The 23,155-nt window shown below is 57.5% G+C and overlaps 1 protein-coding gene across 1 annotated transcript in view; it reads left to right on the forward strand.

The window, feature by feature from the left end:
* Positions 1-6,754: 6,754 nt before the first annotated feature.
* WNT7A (Wnt family member 7A) overlaps positions 6,755-23,155 on the forward strand; it is a 65,594-nt gene continuing 49,193 nt past the window's right edge. The window contains exons 1-2 of the mRNA XM_005898797.2: positions 6,755-7,083; positions 11,707-11,933. Of these exons, the coding sequence (XP_005898859.2) occupies positions 7,013-7,083; positions 11,707-11,933 (298 nt within the window). The 5' untranslated portion in view covers positions 6,755-7,012. The remainder of the gene's footprint in view (positions 7,084-11,706; positions 11,934-23,155) is intronic.

A 23,155-nucleotide genomic window follows, 5' to 3' on the forward strand; every position in this document is an offset into this window, starting at 1 on the left:
TATTTTCCCATCTGATGGACAAGTCAACGGAGTTTCTAAGAGGCTAATGATCTATTCAAGGCACCGTCATTATATAACAGAGCCAGAATTCAAACCCATGTTGGTCTGCTTTAAAGCTTTGGCAATTCACCATTTTTTCCATCCTTCACTGTGTTCAGTGCCTGGGACCTACCCCTCAGAAATGCTGATTTACTGCTTGGAGGTAGAACCTGGGCATCAGTGTACCTGTATTACCTTCTTTAGTCTCACAGCAACTGGAGATGGTATTTTCTATTTAAAATTGGGGAAGCTAAGATCGGAGAGGTAGACTCGCTTGCCTAAAGTCACAGAGCAAGTTCTCCGTGGAGCTGGGAGGTGTGTGCCCATCTCCTGACCTTCTCCAAAGAGCTGTCCTTGGCTCCAGAAAAAGATCGCTTCCACAAACTTGGGGGGAAGCTTCCACACTGGCCAAGCCCTCTGCCCCAGCCAGGCCGGAAGCCGCCCTGGAGATGTGTGTGCCCGAGGGGTAGGGTACCACGTGGCAGCCGGGTGATAAAGGGCCAGGCTGGGCCAGGATGTGCGGCGGAAGCCCAGCCCTCTGAAGGCAGAGGCGCGGCTGGACCAGGGTGGGGGCCAGACATAGGAATGCACTTTTTCCCCAGCACAACACGCTGCGGGTTTCCTCCGCCCCGACTGAGCCCTGCCTAATATGTCAGGCCCAAAATGGGTCCCCAGCCAGGGACTGGAGGACTGGCTGGCGGGCAGGGGCCCACGGCCAGTCCCCGGAGGAAGTCACATGGTGTGTGGGGGGGTCACAGGCCTGACCCAGGAATGGTGGAGGGAGGGAGATATTTCAGGCCCAAGAGGAAGGACCCAGCCCATGAGATGAATCACCAGGGACAGATTATCCTGAGGAAGACCTTGGGGGCGGAATTGTGATAAGCACCTTGCTCCCAAGGTGACCAGAAGCCCACGTGAGCTGCCAGCAGTCCTTGAGGCCCGTGCGGCTGGAGCACTCAGATGTGTGTTTAAGAATAGCTCCAGGTGCTTTCCAAAAGGGGCTTCTCAGGGACCTTACGGCAGAAGGATGAGCGCCTGTGGCAGGAAGAGGAGAAAACAGAGTCTTGGGGATGAGTCGCTCGTTCAAGGTCACACGGGCAGAAATGGGCTCTGAAGGGGGACTTGGCCTCTTCATCTGTTGCCACCAGCTCCTCGTGTTCCTGGTACTCTGGCCTGGACGTGAAGTCTCACAGATAAAACCACTGGCTGCAGACTCCTCATGGCAAACAGGCGTCCGGTCCTATACGTGCCTCTGGAAGATGCACTAGACTTGCCCAAGCTGCTCAGTGTACAGACGGGAAGGATGGAGTCCAGAAGTGACAAACAGGATTCCGGTACCACCAAGCTCCAAGCTCCCCATCCCCTCCCACACACTATAGTTAGTGTACAATGGCCTTGTAATGACTTTAACCCCAAGGTCAGTGGAAAATCCCATGTGAGGCTCCACCTATGGGCTCACAAACCATGACAGTCCTCGGAAACAATCATGGACAGTGCTTCTTGAGCTTGAGGAGGCTGTCTGTGTGTTCCTCCCCTCCACCAAATGTTCACTTGACCAATTTTTGTTACAGGCATGCCTCACTGTAGTGGTTCAAAGATTTTTTTATTTTTATTTTTTACAAATTGAAGGTTTGTGGCAACCCTGTGTTCAGTAAATCTATCAACGCCCATTTTCCAATGGCATTTGCTCGCTTTGGGTCTCTGTGCTACATTCTGGTAATTCTCGAAATATTTCAACTTTTTCAACGTTATTCTATTTGTTAAGGTGATCTCTGATGGGTGGGCATTACGTTACTGTTGCAAAAAGGCCACAGCTCACTGAAGGGTCATATGATGGTTAGCGTTTTTTAGCAACAGAGTATTTTTAAAGTGTGTACTTTTTTTGGACATAATGCTATTGCACACGTAACGGACTATTGTATAGTAAAGTATAAACATAGCTTTATATGCACTGGGAAACCAAGAAATTCTTGTGACTTGCTTTATTGAGATATTTGCATTACTGTCTGGATCATTGGTGGTCTGGAACCAAACCCACGATAACTCAGAGGTCTGCCTGTATTACATTGTTTAGTATATACTATCATAAAACTAAGTATAGGCTCTTCTAAAGTCAGCAAGTTACAGATTAAATATAGTCAATGGCAGTCAACACAGAGATAAACTCAAGCAGGGCAGTCAGTGGAGGGTGGCCTTCAGTCAGAAAGCTGTCATGCCCAGTCGTCCAAGATCTGTGGATGTTCTATTCGAGTTGCACTGAAATAAGACAATTTTAAAATTCTCACTCTTGGACCCTTGAGCTTGTCTCTGGAAAACTAAGTGTCTGCAGAAGTTCCTTTGGGGGAGATGCACATATAGGGCAGCCAGCCGTGTCTGAGCTGGAGACATCAAGGCCCAGAAACGGTGGAGACCTGCTCTTCCCCTACCTGAATCGAAGTGAGCTCCAAGCTCCCCATCCCCTCCCACACACTACAGTTAGTGTACATTGGCCTTGTAATGTAATTTGTGAGTGTGTAATGTAATTTGTCGGAGAAGGCAATGGCACCCCACTCCAGTACTCTTGCCTGGAGAATCCCAGGGATGGTGGAGCCTGGTGGGCTGCAGTCCATGGGGTCGCTAAGAGTCAGACACGACTGAGCGACTTCACTTTCACTTTTCACTTTCATGCGTTGGAGAAGGAAATGGCAACCCACTCCAGTGTTCTTGCCTGGAGAATCCCAGGGACGGGGGAGCCTGGTGGCTGCCGTCTCTGGGGTCGCACAGAGTCGGACACGACCGATGCGACTCAGCAGCAGCAGCAGTGGTGTAATTTGTCATTCGTGAGCGCTCTGGGCACAGTGGCCGCCACTCAGCCAAGACAGGTCCAAAGGGGGCTGGGCTCTGCGTGAGGCCTGGACTCCAGTGAAGCCAGACTTGGCCGGTACCTTGGGAGCTGGTTATAAGCAGAGAAGCGATGCCCACCTCCACCAGGAAATCCAGGCGAGGACCTGGGCACTTTTTTTTTTTTTTTTGTAACCAAGTCATTCTGTTGCACCTGGAAGTTTGAAAAACACTGATCTAGATGACCTTTAAGATTCCTGAAGGTCCTAAAGGGCTGGATCCCAATATACAATATTATCACGGAAATCATCTTCATCAGCATCAAATGGCTATCACATGCTGAGTGCATGGTATCTACCAGACGCTCTGCTAAATGCTCACATACATGATTGCATATAATTCGTGAGGTAGCGTTATCATCCTCACCCCAGTTTACAGAGGAGGAGACATGCAGTGACTTCCTCGGAGCCAGGCAGAGTAGCGACCGAGGAGAATGTCACTCTCCGGGCTCCCACATGAGCTCCCTGCCCCATGCCCCACGGCTCTGTGTTGCTCGTGCTGGAAAGGCCCTGACTTTCACCACAGGCTGCCCCAGGCAGCAGGTCACTGGGAGCCTGGCTCTTGGGAATCTCCATGCCCTCCAAATACTTTAGTGATGAAAGCTTCACCTTGGTTTGCGTTGCTCACATTTTTCTCGTAAGCACAAATGAAGGCAGAGACTGTCTTACACACAATGTCCTTTCCTGATCAGTGGTGTCGCCGAGTGACATCTGTGGCCACCCCCATTGATTTAACATCCCAAATGCGTGCACGGCCCTTTCTGTGCTCCAGGCCGCCTTCTGAGCCCTTTATGTGAGTGTCTCAAACCTCACGATGCTCAGAGGTAGAACCTGTTACCACCCCCAGTTTACAGGAGTGCCAAGGAGAGCTGTGAGGACCCGCCCCAAGGTCACAGAGACAAACGTGGAGCCAGGCTTTGACCTGTTCTAAGAGCCCACACTTAAGAGTTGGTCTGGCAACCACTCCACCAGGGGTGTTAGGACCCATTACTGCAACCCTTGGGAATCAAGCAGCCTCTCTCTGACTCCAGCAGGGGGCGCCAAAGCCCCCTGCCCCAGCCCTGCCCCAGGGGCGCTGCAGTTGGCTCAAGAGGGGGTCTCTAAATGCCAAATGCCCTCGCCTCCCTGGCAGGGTCTGACCCTGCAGGCTCCTTGCTCCTTCCTGGCTCTCTCAGTGACTCCCAAGCCGCTCCTGCTGCTCCTGCCCCTAGCTGGTTCTCTCCATCATACTCAGCCTTTCTTCCATCATACTCAGCTTCCCCTGTGGCTCAGATGGTAAGGAATCTGCCTGCAACGCAGGAGACCCGAGTTCAATCGCTGGGTTGGGGACCCTGGAGCAGGGCATGGCAACCCACTCCAGTATTCTTGCCTGGAGAATCCCATGGACAGAGGAGCCTGTTCGGGCTACAGTCCACCAGATGGCAAAGGGTTGGACTAACACTTTCACACTTTCAGCCTCTCTGCCTCCCAAGGCAGTATCCCATCCCTGCCTTGGCTTAACCAACTGCTGGCTGCGGAGACCTCAGTCACCCTCGGAAGCCCACACTCTCTCTCCCGGCACACACATTCACCTGTCCAATCAGTGACCTACAGGCACATCAAACTCGGTACCTCCAAAACCAAGTTCATGGGCCTCAGACCAGCTTCTCCTGCCCGGCTCCGTGTTGTCCTCATCAACCACCCTGCCTCCTAGGGCAGAAGCCTGTTTTGGGGCCTCTTCACCCCATCTCCCTGCCTTCAGACTGTCTGCATCCACTGGTCTCCTTGAGTCTTCACCAACCTGAGCCCTCTCTCCCAACAACCTCCCACCTCATGTCCTGCCTCCCTCTACTGGTCCCATAATAGCCGCCATGTGCCTTCTGAAGCACAAACCAGAGCCTGTCACACCCCACTTGTCTTTCGGAGAAGGCCCATACTTATTCACTTTCCTTGTTGTGCAGTCGCTGAGCTGTTCTGACTCGTTCAAACCCCACTGAGGCACCCCAGGCTTCCCTGTCCCTCACCATCTCCCAGAGCTTGTACCCTGAATTTATCCCCAGGCCTCCTCTTGGGCCTCACCTCTGCAGCCCTCCCCACCCCATTCCCTCCAGCACTCCGTTCATATTAGCAAGAAGAGTAACACCGATCTCATCGTATCGTGAGAGGACTGAGTTAATCTGCTGATGTTCTTGATGACAGCACCCGGCATGCAGCACGTTCTACCTATGTGACGGTTAAACTGGCCCTCAAACTACTTGCCTCTGGACGGCAGACACTGAATGATTTATTTGATCCACCTGCCCCAACGTCCTGGTCGTGAACCAGTCCCTGGTTCTGAATGTTCCCTAATATTTGTGACCTGAGTGTGTCATTGGACTAAGACTGATGGTGCGTGTAGAGAAGAAAGAGCACATTTGAGGGGCCTTCTGCAGGCCGGCTGCTCAGGGCTGGGAGAAACAGGCGGAGGATAGCTGCTCGCCTGCCATGGGGCTCCACGGGGTCCGCATGCCATCTCCCCGCTCCGGCCTCGCTGGCCTTCCGTCTCTCTGCAGCACAGCCCTCATCCCCTCCTGGGCTCCTGCCCACCTGTGAGCCTGTCCTGCCTTCCTGCTCTGCTGGGCCTTTCATCCCTGCCCTTCAAGTCTCATGTCTAAAATCAACGCTCCAGCCCCAGTGCTGTCTCTCCCCATCACTCTGTCTTATCATCTGCACCTGCCCCTCTGACGTCTCCAATTATGCACTTGTTTACTTCGGGTCTGCCTCCCCCATCAGCTCGGAGAGAAGGATGTTGTACTTATTCCTTAAAATATCCACGGCGCCCATCCTGGGGCATGGCACAGACATTTGTGCAACGGGAATGGACGCTAGAATAGTGGTTTTCATTGACCTTGTGTGATTTAGCAAAGCCATTCAGAAGTGATAACCCTGGGGAGCTGGGAGCTGTTCCCTAGAGTCACGCACGCCTTGTTTGCAATCTAGCTCGGCCACTCCTCCAGCTGGTGTCTTTGGGAAAACACCTTCGCTGCCCTGAGCCTCGATTTCTTTCGTTGCAATCTGAGTCCCAAAGCCCCTAGCTCACTGGACTGGGCTGTGTATCACGGGAAGGGGTCAGGACCTCTGGCCAGCTCGGACGCTGTCCCCGCGAGCGAGCCAGGCCTACCTGCACCGCCCGCCAGGTGTCGCCGCGAGCGCGCGCTGAGCCGCCGGCTGCACCCGGAGCCCTCAGGCGGCTCGGCCGCCCCGCGTCTGGGCTGCGAGCGGGGAGTCCAGGCCTCCGCCCGACTCCGACTGTCCTCCAGGAGCGGGATTCCAGCGGAGGCTGTCTCACCTGGGCACCCACCTGCCGCCCCGCCTCGAATAGACGGGGGTGAGGAGGAATACGCTGAGCCAAGTCATCCTCCTCCGCCACTAGCCCTGCTAAAGGGGGCGCCCTCCCCCAAAGCTGGGGAGACGGGGGGTGAGCTCTCCACGACCCCTCCCCCCCGCCCCCAGCTCCGAGCACTCAGAGGGACGGGGAGGCAGGCCCGGGCGCGAGCGAGGGTTCTCGGCTTAGCTCCGATTCCCCCCCAACCGGAGGGCTGTCCCTGCGCGTCCGTTCGCCCCGCAGTTGGCGAGTTGGAGCCGGAGTGGCGGCTCGTGAGGACTCCCATTGCCCCCCACCCGGCTGGGCGCCCCGGAGCCGAGAGGGGGCGCCGCGGGAGCGCGTGGGGCAAGCGCGAGCGCGCTCGGAGCAGGAGGCCCTGTCCCGCGGGCGCGGGGGCGCGGGGCGGGCGCTCCGGGGAGGCGGGCGGGGAGGGGGCGGGGGACGGTGGGAGGGGCGGGGGCGGGCGGCTGCAGCGCCCCCGCACGCCCCGCGCCTCGCACACTCGCCCCGGCCGCTTGCGCGCAGCCCGGCGTCGCCCCGCGCCGCGCTCGCTCCTCCCTCCTCCCCGGGGCTCGGTGGCTCCCGCGCTCCCGGCGAGGCTCAGGCGCCGAGCGCGCGGACGGGCGCACGACAGACGGCCTCGGGAAGCCTCGGCCCGCGCCTCCAGGGCGGGCTATGTGGATTGCCCCGCCAAGGCCGGCCCGCGGGATCAGCCCGGCCCGGCCCGCGGCCCCGGCGGCCAGCGGGGACTATGAACCGGAAAGCGCGGCGCTGCCTGGGCCACCTCTTTCTCAGCCTGGGCATGGTCTACCTCCGGATCGGGTAAGGGCCGCTCGCACCCCCTGCACGCGCGTCCCGGCAAAGTTGGCGTGTCTCGGGGAGGGGTTGAGCTGCCCGCGAGCCGCCGCCGGCCGCCAACTTCCTTGGCTCCGCAGATAGGCTGAGGGGGTGAGGTGCGGGAGCTGTGGGCGCACAGAGGGCCCCCGCAGGCGCGAGCCCTAGGGGCGCGCACAGCCCCAGAGACACTGCCGTCCTGGGAATGCCCGAGGGAGGAAGCCCCCCCCACCCCAAGCTAAGGACAACCCAGCTTGGACGCTCCAGTGCGGAGGACTCTGAAGAGGGTCCCCCGCTGCAAAGGGTCAGCGCCTCCCAGGGACACTCGGACCGGGGCATGGGACCACCAGCCAGGACCACAGCAGCTCCCAGGGAGCTCAGCCCCCCAGAGCCCGAGAGAAAGTGTCCACAGAGGGGCGGGCACAGCCGCTCCTAGAGCAGGGCAGTCCCCGGGTGGCAGGCGGGGCGGGTCTGAGAGCAGGGAACAGGTACCCGCAGGGAGGGACGTTCGCTGGGCCAAAGCACAGAAGCCTGGGCACCACGCGTTTCTAGGGACCCTCAGACCCCCGGGCCGAGGGGACAGCGCCAGCCACCCGAGCAGACGCACACAAGGGTAGAGCTGGAGATGGCCCGAGACACCCAGGGACGCAAGCTCGCGAGCCAGCGCTGGCGAGAGGCGGGGCAGCCCGCCCCCTAAAGCTGGGCACCCGAGGCGGCCGGCGCGTCCGCCGAGCGGCCCTCCCCACCTCACCCTGGCGTTTCTAGTAGGTGGGCCGGGGGGGGGGGGCCGCTCGGGCTGGAAGGTGGGAGGGGGCGGCCCGGGACGCGTCTTGGAGCTGCGTTTGCAGGGCCAGTCACCCTTTGTACTTCGGAGATAGTGCGCGTGAAGCGTGGGGGCAGGGGCTCCAGGGATGGATGGGGGGTTCCGACGCGCCGGGGCCACCTTGGCAGGTTTCACACGAGCGGCGCCCCCAGCTCCGCTTGGGGAGGGAGCGGACTGCAGGGTCTGCGGCGAGGTGTGTATGTGTGTGTGTGTGTGTGTGTGTGATGGACCCTTTGTGTTTTGTCACTCGCTTCCCCCGCCTCCCCGCCCCGCGGCTCCGGCGATCTCGCAAGTTGACCGGCCGCGGCGGCCAGCAGGTGCGCACGAAGCGGACCAGGCGGCTGCCAGCCGTGACCGCGGGCCGGGAGGCGGCTGCGGGGCTCGCGCGCTGCCTGCCTGCGGCTGTTTTAAGTGTTATTGATTCGCCCGCGTCTGGGTGGCTTTGCTTTTTTTTCTCCCCCCTGCTTTAATCTTCATCTTGGCCCGCGCCCCACCGCCCCGCGCGCATCCAGGAAGCCGGTGGGGCTGATTGGCGCTGGCCGCGTGCGGCTTTATCTCCTTTTTAATTAGAAACGGGGTGGAGGGACCCGGGAGCCGAGAGAGAGAGGGAAAACAACAGAAAATAACCTCCCCTGGCCGCCCCACCCGCCCGACCTCCCGCCGCCGGCGCCGAGACCTCACGGTCCCCGCAGGGATCCAGCCGCCCAGAGGGACGGAGGGAGGGAGCACTAGAGCGCCCCCCTTCCGTCCTGCGGCCGCCCTTTGGGGTGGGGAGAGAGGGCCAGGTCAGGCGGGGAGTGGCAGGGTGGTTTGCGGCCAGGCCCTGCTGCCTTCTGCACCTCGGCTTATCCATCTGTAAAATGGGCATGAAGGGTGAAGTTTCACAGCTCTCTCCCAAGAGGCCTTCTGGTTCCGATGGATGGCAAGGCACCTGTGTATTCTTATCTGGATAGTTCCGGTGACTCAGGCACCAGCCTTTTGGAACAATCAGACCCAATAACAGTAACTACTATAGCAGCTCATTTATTGAGTGCTCCCTGTGTGCCTGACTCCTTGGGAGCACTTCCCACGTTTAATTTTTCAGCCGCCCTTTGAGAGGAGGCCTAGTTAATACCCTCATTTTAGCAATGGGGAGACCTAAGCGCAGAGAGGAGATGTAACTTGCCCAAGGTCGCACAGCTTCTAGGTGAAGGAAGCTTTGGTGTCACCCTAGGCCTGAGCGCTTAGCTTTGAGACTGTTTGTGCCTCTGAATTTTATTTTTCCCCCAAATGTATAATTTCACTCTCTGCCGGTGGAGGGGGTTTCCTGGTGGTCAGCTAGGTGTTCAGAGGCATCTCCCGTCTTGTGGCCAGAGCATCTCTGCTTGACTTATTCTTCTTATGCTGTCTCTTCCTCAAATAGTGCACACCCTTCTAGCTCCATGTTTTAGAGGCTGAGACGAATGACCGAGAGCACTTGTCAGTCTCCAGGTCTCACCCTCTGTGAGCCTCGGCTTTCAGCTGTGCAGAGGGGACACGTGAAATGGACATGACGGTCCCTGCCCAGGAGGGCTGTTCAGAGAGGCCTCGTGGCCCAGTGTGTGTGGCGGCACGGCCGTGCTGCCTTTGCGTATAGTAGGCACCCTGCAAAGCTCACGGATGCGTCCGAGGTCGGGGGTGCCTCTGTGTGGCAGGCACGCAGCCTGAGTGACGTTTCTGAGGCTCGTGATTGGGATGGAAAGTTAGGAGGGATGGAGTGGGAAGACAGGTTCCCTTAGGCGGGATGGTCAGGGAGGGGACCCTCAAGGTCACATGGCTGATGGCAAGAGGCCAAGCACGTGAAGCTCGGGGGGCGAGAGCTTCCCGGGAGAGGGACCGGCGAGGATCAAGGACCCGAGGCAGGAGGAGGAGGGCTGGTGTGTGGCAGGTGTGGTGGGAAAGAGGGCAAGGGTGGTCTGTTACACACTTAGAGAGCAGCAGGGGCCCCTCCCCTTGGTGAATCCCAATCCCAGATCGACTTCCCACAGCCCAGGATGGGCAGGAAGGATGAGGCACTTGGTCGGTGGGGCCACTGACCTTGGCCGTGTCAACAGGAGCTCATTACTACAACCCGACTGAGGTCTTCTCGTTCAGAGGATGCTCGATGACTTTTCAAGGATTACACACAACGGGAGCTCCAGACACGTGGGCCATCTTTGTGTAAGGAGAGGGCTGGCTCCATGGTCAGCGCTGGCATCGGAGCCTCTCTGGGGTTACCTTGATGCTAGGAAGTGGCCCCACACTCAAGCCAGACACCTGCAACTCACACGGTCGCCTCTCTTTTCCTGTGTCCTTGCCCGAGCCCTCCACAACGCTGGGTCACTTCATCTGCAGCCACCCCGCACCACTTCCACCAAGGCCAAGCCATGGCCACCTCTGGCCTGCCCACGCTCCCTGCCTCGTCCTGTCCCGCAGTGCTCTCCCGCCCGGGGCTGGAGGTGGGGACCCTGCCAGTGACTGGCTTCCAGCCCTCCCGTGCCTCGGCACACATGGAGAAAATTCCTGCCGCCAGCCATCACCTCTCTCTGGGCTCTGCCCTTCCCTGAGCCCTGGTTCCCAGCTGGCTTTTGTAGCTTCTTTCTGTTCCTTGGCGATCCCAAGCTTGTCCCCCTCCCAGGACTTTGCATCTTCTGTTCCCGCCACACCCCCTCCCCCGCCCCCCTGGAATACTCTACCTCAGTCCTTCCCACGGCTGGTTCCCAACCCTTCAAGGCTCCACCGCACTGTCACCTCCTCCGGGAGGCCCTCCTTGACCACTCCAGCTGAAGCGGCCCCTCCCCTCCCCTCCCCTCCCCTCCCCGCTCTTCCCCTCCCCTCTCCTCTCCTCCCCTCCCCTCCCAAGCCCACCCCTACTTGCTATCACAGCATCTTCATTATTTTCTCAGTAGTGGGCATCGCTGAATGGCCTGTTGTGTTTATCTGGTGCATGCATTGTGGCCTTTGGTGACCCCTCGAGGGCAGGGCCTCGCCTGTCTGAGCCTGGTGCCCTGACAGGTGTCTGGTATGGACCCGTGCAGCGAGTGAGTGAGCAAGACAGGAACCTCACTGCCAAGGTCGTGAGCGTGCTCTAGGCCACTCATGTTTGGAGTGGGATCCACATACTCCATGCACCTACAGGAAGGAAAGACTGCAACTTTTATTTACAATTGCTTTTTAATTTTGCTTTATTTTTTCTATTTTTTCACATTAAAAATTTTTTTCTGTTTTTTTCTTGTTTATTTTTCTGTCTTTTTTGTTTTCTCTTTAGAGTTGCTTTTTAAAGATGTGTTTATAATGAAATGCGTACATCCATGATACATCTATAACACGTCTAAGTGTTTTTTCTTTAATATCTGTGCACCTGCTGCCCTATTAGAGGCAACTGCTTTGTGAAACTGAGGGGTTACCTTTGCAGTTTCATCCAAGATGAAACAGAGATGATCCCTAAACAGTTATCAGTTCCATTTTGCATGATTCTAAACTTCGTCTCAATTGAATCCTCCCAAAGATGCAAAGGCAGCTGGCTGAGTTCGTGTGGCAGTATGTTTGTTGCCGGCGTCATCTTTCTTTGTGTCTAAAAAGGGAATTACGCCTAATATTGAATATACACAAGTGCTGGGAATGACAAACGTGTGAACGTGGGCTGGGCGTGCAGTGTCAGAAGCTGAGAGGCCTGTGATGGGAGCGGTCGGGGGAGGCAGAGCTGGACACCCAGGCAGGGTCTGCAGGCTGTGCCCTGCCCGTCCACCTTGCTGGCCTAATGCTCCGTCTCTCTGTGTCCCCTGCTCCAGTGGCTTCTCCTCGGTGGTAGCTCTGGGCGCAAGCATCATCTGTAACAAGATCCCAGGCCTGGCTCCCAGACAGCGGGCGATCTGCCAGAGCCGGCCAGACGCCATCATCGTCATAGGAGAAGGCTCGCAAATGGGCCTGGACGAGTGTCAGTTTCAATTCCGCAACGGCCGCTGGAACTGCTCGGCACTGGGGGAGCGCACTGTCTTCGGCAAGGAGCTCAAAGTGGGTATGTGCTACCTGGGCGCCCCGAGTGGGGTCTGACAGGCCATGGGGAGACCAGGAGGCCTCGGGACTGCTCCAGGATCTCCTTCCCCTGCCCCAGGGTGGAACACCCCAGCTGTGGGATCCCGCAGGTGCAGAATTCAGGTCCGGTGAGGGGGTCAGCTCTCTGGTTTGCATCCACGCCACCATCTGTTCACGGCGGAGCTGCAGACCAGGGGCCCAGAGGCGAACTGGCTGATACAGCGCTGGTGCTAGTCTGCAAGCTGATGCTCAAATTTTCAAGTTATCCGTTTCACCAAAAACATGAACTTCCGGCTGCTTTTGCAAAACTCGGAAGAGCTACTGATACCTTATACCTGTGTCCGCTGAGCTAATGATGGGCTGCAGCTGAGAACACCGCACCCTGTCAATGGAGCCTGGGCAGCCCAGTCACGCCACAGGGCCCGCCCCTACATGTCCACCCGCTGCCCTGATACGGGCCACCTGGCCTCTGTGGGCATTCGGGTCTCCAGCCCCTGTCTTACGGGAACGGTGCCTTGTGCGGTAAAACACGCACAGCCACACACACGGTGCCAGGCCGCGCATCCGGTCTCCAAGGCGATCATGAGGGAAGCCTGGTGGAAAGGGCATCGGAGGGGTGTTGGTGGCCGGGAGGCCCGCGCTGGGTGGGGAAGGCCGCGTTGTGTGTTTTCTCGCTTGTGTGCGTCTGGACCTGGTGGGGCCGGGAACCCTGCAAGCCCACTGCTGAGCTGAGAAGTGGGGCGCTTCTTTGGAAGTGAGGTCAGCTTGGGGTCCCTGAGCCGCTGTGGTTCACCCCAGCTCTCTTGACTGCTCCAGGGGCATCCCTGGGTTCTCCATCTCCCGCGGCCCTGACAGCAGCAAATTGAGTTCATGTCGGAAAGATCCAACTGGATCTGCCCACTGCCCCGTGTCCTCACCCCAGCCTTCGGGAGCACCTTGGGGCTCCCCGGGCACCCCGAGCCCCCTACCTGTCCCTGGCCGCCCTGAAGACCTCATGTCCCTTGTAAATGGAAACTGGAATCTGTCGTCTCCCGATTAGCCTCCTTGGGAGGCTCTCCCAGCCTTGGGATGAAATCCCACCTGCTTATCCATCTACCGCACCCCCGGTCCTCATCTGTTCTCACCTTCTCATCCTCCCGCCCACCCAGCCTCACCTTGTTCCCCGAGCACGCGACACCGAGGTACCGTGCATCCCTTGCACCTTGTCTCCTCTCCCGCCGTCTTCTGAGCCCTCGCTCGTGGTCTCTCATGCTTTTCTCACCTTTTCCTGCCCACGCCCCTACCCCCTGTTTCTGGGACCCACGCCCGGGCTCTGGCATTTTAGCTGGATCTTTGTTAACAAGTGAGGTGTTACGTATGGGGAAACTGAAGCTCAGGGGGACTTGCCCAAGGTCCGCAACAGCGAGTGGCACGGCCTCCTGGGGCTGGGCTGACCCCAGTCTCACTGGCAGTCTTGGAATAGCTGCCTGTTGGTGGCGTGGTGATAGTGCCAGGCATGGTGGCATCCATGTAATAGTGGGCCTCCAGCATAGGGAGTCCCGGGATGAAGCTCCTCAGCTGCCCAGAGCTGCAAAATTGAGGGGTCTGCTGCAGGCTGAGGCAGGGGGCGGGGCGGATACCACCAGTCTGCACTTCTCATTTATACTACCAGTATATTCCCAGCAGGAGCAGAGGCCTGGGGCAAGGAGCATTCTTGCAGAGGAGGCTCCAGTAGGAGAGGTGGCCTCGGGGGTTTTAAGCAAACAGAGGCTCCAGGAATACCCCTGGGATTGCAGTTTTAGAGTGACAGGCCTGCGAGGGACCTGGGACTCAATCTGATCGAATCTGGGGCCTGACTCGGGAGTGTCCATCCATCCCAAACCATCACAGGGACCGTGGACAACAGGGCTTATGTTGTATGGGCCTGGGAGCCGCACTCCGACCATTTTCCCGGGAGGGGGGCAGCTCGGGCGGCCATACAAGCCAAGGGCCGCAGGCTGGGCAGCTCCCACGCACAGTCCTGGGGATGGGGTCTGTGATCAGGGCCCAGGCAGGGTCAGCTTCTTCTGAGGCCTGCCCCATGCTTGGTGTGTAGATGGTCTCCATCTTCCTGTGTGCTCACTTGGTCTGCAGGTGCCCTGATGTCTCTGCCCTAATCTCCTCTTCTAAGGACACCAGTCAGGTTGGAAGATGGCTTAGCCTAGTGGCCTCATTGTAACTTAACCCCCTCTTTACAGGCTGTGCCTCCAAATACAGACACGTTCTGAGGCCCTGGGGGTTAGGGCTGAATGTATGAAGTTTGAGGGACACAGCTGAGCCCTTAACAAGCAACCAGACAGCAGGATGGTCTGCACTTTAGGGAAAAGCATATGAGGAGAGCTGGGTGCTCAGAGGTGAGATGCCCAGGTGGAAAGAGCAGACTGGACAGTAGAGATGGCTTTGCTCTGGGTCCTGAAGGGTGGGAGGAATTTCACTGGCCAGTGAATGGGATCCCAGGCGGAGGGAACCGCAGGGAAAAGACATGGGCGTGTGATTGCTAAGGGGAGGGGCAGCGGGGGTCTGCGGCCTCAGGGATCAGGAGCCTCAGGTGAGACCATAGGCCAGCTATCAAGGGCCTTACACACCAGGCATTCTGTGACCCCTCATCAGGCTTATCAACAGTGTGGCCCCGGGGGACCCAGGAAAGCATTCAGCCCCCACTCCAGGCTTTTCCTCTGCTGAAGTAGAACGATGAACTCCCCCTAGAATCCACCAAGATGACAAGGAGAACCCTTGTGAGCATTTCTCAGGCAACTTCTGTCTCCGCCTCCCAAGCCACACTTTGTCTCTCCTGAATCTTGATGTCTGATTTATCCTACTGATAGATCCCCCTGAAGCACATTGTTTTGAGTTGTGTTTAATTTTACAGAGGAAAGGCATCACGTAACATGCGGTCTTTTGGAATTTACTTTTTTTCCCATCGCCGCTAACAGAGCTGGTATGTGTCGTTCCTTGTAGCTCTTTTTTTAAAAACATATTTTTTATTTGGCTGTGTCGGGTCTCAGGTGCAGCATCGGGATCTTTCGTTGCCATACGTGACCTTCTACTTGTGGTGCTCAGGCTGCAGAGTGCTAGGGCTCAGTAGCTGTGGTGCGCAGGCTTAGCTGCTCCGTGGCATGTGGGATCTTAGTTCCCGCCACCAGGGTTCGAACCTGCGTCCCCTGCATTGCAAGGCGGATTCTTAACTGCTGGGCCACCGGGGAAGTCCCCCTTGTGGCCGTGGTTGAATCATATCAGCCATGGTGAGTAGATCCCATCTGTGTGCCCACACACTGGCTGAGGGCCATCTGGGTTGTTACTAACAGGGCCCCTGCAGGCCTCCCTGTGCGCATGTCCCTGGGCCCCCGTCTGTGTCTCTGGCGTCTGTAGTGAGCCGCAGAATTGCTGGTGGCGGCGGGTGAGGACAGAGCTGCTTGCCCCAGTGACTGCACACTTTCCGCTGCCCCAGCCCGCATTGCTGACCTGCACCCGCTCCAGCACTAGGGATCGCCCAGAGGTCTTCCTCGCTGCCTGCGGGGCAATGTGAAATGCTTTCTCACCCTGATTTGCATGTCCTTGAAGTCAAGGGGTTGCAATCTCTTCCCGAATTTGCTGGCCGAGCAGGTTTAGTCTTGGGTGAGTTGCCCATTCATTCTTGTTGCCCATTTTCCATCAGGTTGTACGCGGTCGCGTCGTGCCATGGGTAGAGGGTGAGAGCTGCATCCCAGTCCCTGGGCAGGGCCCCAAGGAGGGTGGGTCACATGGGGCTTCACCCCCATCTTTCATCTTATTGAGCCTTGATTGGGGGTGGGGGGCCCTTCCTCACCCATCACCGCGTTGGTCTCTCGCACCTGCATCTCAGCTCAGCACCAGGTGGAGGCTGACCATGTCACACGGAGGTTTTGTGTTGAGATTGAGATGGGTGCCGAGTTTCCTGTGGCTGCAGAAGTTCTTGTTCATGTGGTCCTAACAGACATACGACTCCCGAGGCCGCCATGTATCCAACAGGCTGGTGGTAGCAGTGGGCCGTGGGCCATCCAAGTGAGCGCCCGTGTCCACCTCCCGTGGCCCACCTTGCCAGGAGGCAGGCAGCAGCACCCCCAGGACGTAAGGCCCTGGCACCCAGAGGATGTGGGCCATCGGGGGCATCCCTTCACCCTTCCAGGAGGCCCCCGTGCCTCTCTGCTATGAAGACAAACTCAAGGAACTGGAGGTGCTCTGGACTTTATTCCTGGTTTTTCCAGGACAAGTAGATGTGGAATAGAAAGGGGAGAGGCTGTCGTTCCCGTTTCTAACCTGAGCTCCTCATTTTGATTCTACGAAGCACATCGCCCAGTCTGTCCACTTCTCCCCAGCTCCATCATCACCTCCTGGTTGGAATCTCCATCTTCAGAGAGCTGTCGCCCAACTCCATCAGTCCCTAATACACTGCCCCCCAACCCCGCCAACCACACGGCCCCCAGCAAAGCCTGTCCTCTTGGTTGCTTGGACCATGGCGTTTCCCTTTGTAAAACCCTCCCTGTTGCTCTGAGAACAAGATGCTAACCGTCCCCCGGTCCTTTGCTGACCTCCGTAACCTGCATCCCGACCCCATCTCCCCCCCCACCCTCACGCGTGACAAGTCCTTCCCACCTCGGAGCCTTTGCCCCGAGGCGGGTCCCCAACCTGGATGCCCTCTGCTTCTTCCACCCTCGGCTCACGTGCCCGCCGCTCACCAGGGCCTGCTGCGCAGCGTAGACTGCCCGTCCCTCGTTGCCCCTCCCCTTCCGTGGTTTTCTTCACGTCACTTGCTGCTCCAGGGCACGTTCTCTATTTGCTTGCTCGTGCAGCCCCGAGGGATGGTGCAGACCCCCCACCCCAGTTCCTTCTGGAACAGGGGTCAGAGCAGAAGGGCCGCAGGGCCAAGCTGCTGAGCGATGGTGGGGACCTTGCATAGCCCAGCGTCGTGCAGGCCTCCCCCTGGATGCCACCTCCTCCAGGAGGCCTTCTTTGACCACCTGGCCGTGACAGCCGCCCCACAGGTCACTCCGTCCTGTTGTCTTTACAGCACTTACCGCTTTCAGAAGTGACTGCGTGCTTTGGGAAGGCTGTGTGTGTCTGACATCAGTCCGCGGCCGTGGGGAAGTCCATGGAGCATGGGCCTGTCAACCGTCGTCTCTGTGTGACCCCAGGGCCCGGCGCACAGTAGGTGCTCAGGAAACACATGGAGACAAGCTTGCTTCCCGGGCAGGCCCGCCCCACTCTGCCCTCCACGCCCAGCCGCTCTGAGCCCTCCAGGGTCTTGGTCGTCTTCCGGCCCAGGTCTGGGCGCACCGCACACGGGGGACGTGCTCCGTCCTCTTTGAGCGAATGCTTTCTGTTTCTGACCCGAAATGCAACCCTGATGGTTCAGTCCTGCCTGCGGTCATTCTGACCTGTCTTAGCCCAGCTTTCTGTTAGCTCTCTTCCCACGTTTGCATTGCTTCAGGTAGAATGAGTGTTGTCTAGGTCACTGCCTCGGGGAAACCGCTCCCCCACCAAGGCGCGACTCAAGAGGACCTGTTACTCTGTCTGTTCTGGGGAACACAGGTCTCTAGCCCTCCCCACCCCCACCTGCCGCTCTGGGGTGAAAAGGAGGGCTCCCCGGATGATCAGTTTGGGACCTCAGCATGCTGTACTCCCTGCATTAGAGGCTCTGAGAAGTCCTGCAGACAAGAGAGCACCTTGAATAGGCTTCCCTGGGGGTCCCGTCTCCCCAGACCTCGGGCTCATTGACAGTCTGCTGGAACTGCTCTTCCAAGGCACCCACCCCAGGAAACGGTGCTCTGGGGACCCTCACAGATGGGCCATGCCCGTCCCACGGCTTTCGGACTGCCCAGGAACCACTGAAAGTGTGTCACCCGCCCCCAAGTCCAGCGTCCTTCCCCGAGGGCACAGCAGGGCCACGTCCCAGTGTCTGATGTGGACGTGGACTGTGAGGTCCAGCCAGCGTCACTCTCCAAAGCCTTAAATCAGCCACAACATTCGGAATCCCTGCTTCTCTATACACGTACAGGAAACCATTCCTGTGCGCCTGTAACATACGTACAGCAGATAGAGTGAAGATGTGCTGTGTGCAAAGGATTCACGCAGTATTTTTTTCATATTTTTTAAGATTCCACATAAAGTGAGATCATATAGTATTTGTCTTTCTCACAGTCCATCCAGAATGTTGCAGATGGCAGGAGTTCTTTCTTTTTTTTTGTGGCTGAGTAATATTCTGTTGTACGTATACACGTGTGTGTGTGTGTGTGTGTATTTATATATGTATATATATGGGCTTCCCTGGTGGCTCAGATAGTAAAGAATCTGCCTGCAGTGCAGGAGACTCAGGTTTGATCCCTGGGTTGGAAGATCCCATAGAGAAGAGAATGGCAACCCACTCCAGTATTCTTTCCTGAATTCCATGGACAGAGGAGCCTGGTGGGCTAGGTCCATAGGGTCGCAAAAGAGTCGGACACGACTAAGTGACAAACACCTTCACTTCTTTTCGTGTACACGCACACGCCTCTATGTACGTATGTGTCACTTCCCTATCCATTCGTCTGTCAGTAGATCCTCAGGATACTTGCGTGTCTTGGCTAGTGTAAATAATGCTGTGATGAGCTTGAGGGTGCAAATATTTTTGAGTTACCACTTTCATTTTCTTTGGCTACATACCCAGAAGTAGAATTGCTATATGCTAGTCCTATTTTTAATTTTTTAAAAACACGTTCGTCTGTGTATCTGGTTGTGCCGGGCCTCACTTGCGGCACGATGCAGGGTCTCTAGCTGTGGCGTGTGAACACTTAGTTGCACCCCTTGGATCTGGTTCCCCGACCAGGGATGGAACCCAGGCCCTCTGTCTTGGGAGCACTGGGTCTTAGCTGCTGGACCACCAGGAAGTCCCTGTTTTTAGTTTCCCAAGGACTCTCCACACTCTTACACCAGGTTACAGCCCCATCCGTGCAGTATGTAACCTTCACTTCTGCTTTAGGTGCCTTTGGTTGAATTCATGGGACTTAAGTGCCCGTGGGACTCCCCCGCCCCATGTGTCCACCCCTCATTCATTCATTGGCCCCACAGATATTTACTGGAGTCTTCCGTGTGATAAGCAGCTGATGAATCAGCCACCGGGTCTGCCCTTGGGGTGCCCACCATCTGCTGGGGACAGACAGCGAAGTCGGGGCTGAAGTGTGCCCTGGGAGTCTGCTAGAAGAGGGCTGGGTGCCAGGCGGATGGCACCGGGCTGGAGCGTGGAAGGCTGCCCGCAGGGTCACCTAGAGTGGGCCGCCGCCACCCAGGAGAGGAAGGGCGTGGTAGGGAGGGGCAGTCACAGGCGGCCTGCAGGTGTGGCCCCGGCAGAGTGACCTGGGCACTGGCGGGATGCTGGGGGCCGGTGGGGGCAGAAAGGGGCTGGAGACAGGGGTGGGGAGGGATCCTTCCCACAGGGTCTGCCAGGGGATGGGGGTGGGGAGAGCTCTCTGAAGACCCTCTCTCCTTTGTGTCTGGGGAAGAGGCAGGATATGGGAATGATCAGATTCTTAGCACATATAGAAATCTGCTAGGAGTCCAGCATTATCGTCAACAGAGAAACGGTGATTTCCTGACATGCGCTCCTGGGGACGGCTGCATTCTTTTTCAAATACTCACGACCTCCTGTTTGGTACGCCCCTGCGGAATTTTTCCAGGGAAGGGCACCGGTGACCTAGGACTCAGGCGCTGGGGGCCACCCTCCTCTGCCTACAAGCAAGGCTACATGGATGCGTTTCTGGGCTTCTGCTCCCACCCCATTTCACTGCTTCTCCTCTCAAGTGGTCTAGAGCAGCTCGCCCCTCTCCCCGCGGTGGCCGATTTGGGAATCCGCATGCCTTGCACAATGGCTCCGTCTTTCCCCCATCTCGGGCTGGGCGGGTGGATGGAGCCCATGTCTGGTGAGCGGATGACAGATTGGAGGGGTGATCTGAAGACCTTCCCAGAGAGATACACAGAAGCAAGGGGCGGGCCAGTTCCACTTTCTCTCTGCCATTTCTTAACAATACGCCATCTTGCCAGAGCAAAAGACCTATTCTTTCCCTATTCTTGTTTAGAACGCAGCTAACAAAGGACTTTTTGTCTTGTGTGCATTTTTTTTTTTTTTTGCAAGCCTCAGTTCATCCTGGGTTTTAGCTCTCTTGACACTATTCTTTGAGATGACTCTTTTGTTAAAACGTTCTCTTGCCAGCTTTCCTCTGGTCGACAGACACACTCTCACACTCTCGCACGCCTTCACACGCACGTTCATTCATTCAACTGCCGAGGCGTCGCAGATGAGTAGCCTGGGTCCTCTGTGTTGAACTGGTCTTTGAATTCAACACCGAATAAGGATGGTGAAGGTGCTGAGCCACAAGCCACAGAGAGGATGTCAGGAAGGCCCCTCGGAGGGGACCCTGAGCTGCGCCTTGAGGGAGACGGTGACCACAAACCCTCCTAGGAAGAGCCGCTGCTTACCCACCCCTTCCAGGCCTGCTCTTGATTTGGTGGCTGGTGCCTTGGCTTGTTTCATCTTCCTAACATCCTTAGGAGGCAGGTGCTTTATTATTCCCATTTCACAGAGGAGGAAACTGAGGCCTTGAGAGGTCAGACAACTCACCCCAGGCCCCACCCCCAGGAAGTGGAGCTGGGATGTCAACCCAGCTGGATTGGCACTCCCCTGCCCCAGGCCCTGCTCTGAGACCACTGGGTAACATGGCCTGTCACCAGGTCAGTGGGAGAGGAAGGGTATTTGCAGACTGAAGGCAGAAAGGCTTAGAGGAAGGAAGGAATGCCTTGAGCCTTTCTTCTTTTTTTGTAAATGTATTTGTAATTAAACCACAGGAAGATACAGTACGCATGTGTGTGTTAACTGCTCTGTCATATCCAACTCTGTGCGACCCCATGGACTGTAGCCCGCCAGGCTCTCCTGTCCATGGGATTCTCCAGGCAAGAATACTGGAGTGGGTTACCAATTCCTTCTCCAGGGGATCTTCCCAACCCGGGAATTCCTGCATTGCAGACAGATTCTTTACCATCTGAGTGAGTGTCAGTCAATTGTATGGCTATTTTGAATTAGATTCTGATACACCTATGGGCCAATGTACTGCACTGTACGAGTATTTTAAAAGAACCTCAGGTGTTTGAACAATCTTCTGCAGGTTTGTTGTTGACCCTTGACGAGCGGCAGCAGTGCGCTCCAGCCTTGCTCACTGGGTGGAGATGCTTGGTTGCAGTGGAGGCAGGAGAGAAGGGCGGACGCTGGGGACTGGAGATCAGCTCTGTGGGCCTGTCCCATCAGCCAGGCTCAGCCAAGACGCGAGCCCCTGAAGCCCCCACTCTCCCGTTCATCCAGGGCTACCCCAGTTCCTCGGCTTGGAGACAGCCAGGTGTGGCATCCTGAGCCCAGAGAGGGCTGTGAGTGCCACGCCACGGGGCTGGCAGAGGCCACCTTTTTCCATCTGTATGTTTTCCAAATCATCATATATTTCGGCCGGTGTCACTGCAGATTGCTCACTCTCTGACCCATCAGCTTTAAATAGCAAAAGAGAAAAAAAAATACAGTGCACTTTGTGGTTTCCAGTAAGATACCGTAAATACACCCAGATAATATTCCGGTGCAAACCATTTGCAGCGGCTGCGCAGGGCGGTGGAATGGAATCTTTCGGGCAGGCTCGGACACCAGTTCATTTCCTCTGTCCCCGCCGGGATCATTACGGAGCTGGAATGCGGGGAGGGCGTCAGCCGGGCTCCCCGGGTTCATCTCCCTGATAACTCCAGTCTTTACGAAGAACCTCCCAGGGAACTGGGCTTCTCTGAACACAGAGGTTTCGTTTCATCTTCAGAGCAGCTGGGTCATGTCCTCCGGGCGGTTCCCACTTCCTAGGCAGGGAAGCTGAGGCTGGGGAGCCGGAGTCCTTGCTGAGGGTCACCCCCGCTGAGTAGGGAGCAGGTAGGAGGGACGAAGAGGCTCCATCATAGACAAGTTCAGAGCTGAGGCCACCTGGGCTTCTGGCTGGAAAATTACCTGCAGGTGCAGGTGGCCTAGTGGAGGATCCAGAGGCAGCTGTGAGGGCAGGACTCCTGCTGGTAGCCAGGAGACCCTGCTCCTAACCCTCAGGTCTCGCTGACTCACTGGTGACCCTGGGCAAGTCTCCCAGCCTCTGTGAAGCTCTGGGTCCAGGAGGAACCTTGGGCTTTATGTCTGTGGTGCTGGGTACTTTTCTCTGGTTCTGAAGACAGAGGGCCCTCTGCCCAGGCCAGGCGGTGGGGCTGGCAGGATCTCCTCCCATGCCTGCTCCCACCGCTGCCCATGCCAGGGCAGGGCTGCCTGACCCTGGTGGCCGGGAGCCCTCTCTCCCTGTGCAGAAGCCCCACCCCAGAGCTCCCTGCCCCTGTCATCTCCCTGTCCTACACTCTGCAGGGCCCTGGGCTGCCTGAGCGATGCGATCTTGCTGTCTGTCCCCCCAGAAGGCAAGGCTTCGCCCAGATCCCTCCCTCAGGTTCCTCAGCCCCCAGCGTAGTAACCCCCACCCAGGAGGTGCTCAGGAAATAGCTGTGGAGTGAAGGAACAGGGCACTTGGCTTGGTCGGGGGCCAAGGAGAGGCAGGGCGGATGGAGGCTCTTCCTCCGCTCAGGGACCGGAGGGACACGGGGTGGTCAAGGCGAGAGGGGGCCGAGTCTGACCCTGGAGGGGATGGTCAGCGATGGCCAAGCCCACTGGCCCCATGAGGAAGAATCCGGAAAGAGCCTGGCCAGGGACTGGAGTGGGTGTCCTGACATCAAGGCAGGAGAGAGGGTCAGACTCTGGGGCCAGGCTGGCCGGGTTTGGGTCCTTGTCAGAGCACACCACCTCTCTGGGCCTCAGTGTTCACGTCTGTAAAATGGAGATAATGACACCACACACCTCAGGGGATGCCAGAATGAGGCGAGTCGACCTGCACTGAGCGTTTAGGAAAGAGCCTGGTGCACAGGAAGCGTTTCACGACTTTGCTTTTCCTCTGATGAAGCGGGTGCCAGTGGGTCACCACCTCGTCCCGTTCCTGCAGCAGTAAAGCAGGCCCCCGGGGACACGTGTGTACGTGTGTCCAGGGAGACTCACGTACACAGCTTCGGGAAACCGCCCCACCGGAGGGCCTTCCCCAGGCCGGGAGAGGGGGGTCCCGGGAGCACGCATGTGGTCGGGGTCGGGGGAGTCCT

The sequence above is a fragment of the Bos mutus genome, chromosome 22 (genome assembly GCF_027580195.1).
Source record: "Bos mutus isolate GX-2022 chromosome 22, NWIPB_WYAK_1.1, whole genome shotgun sequence".
Classification (NCBI taxonomy): Eukaryota; Metazoa; Chordata; class Mammalia; order Artiodactyla; family Bovidae; genus Bos; species Bos mutus.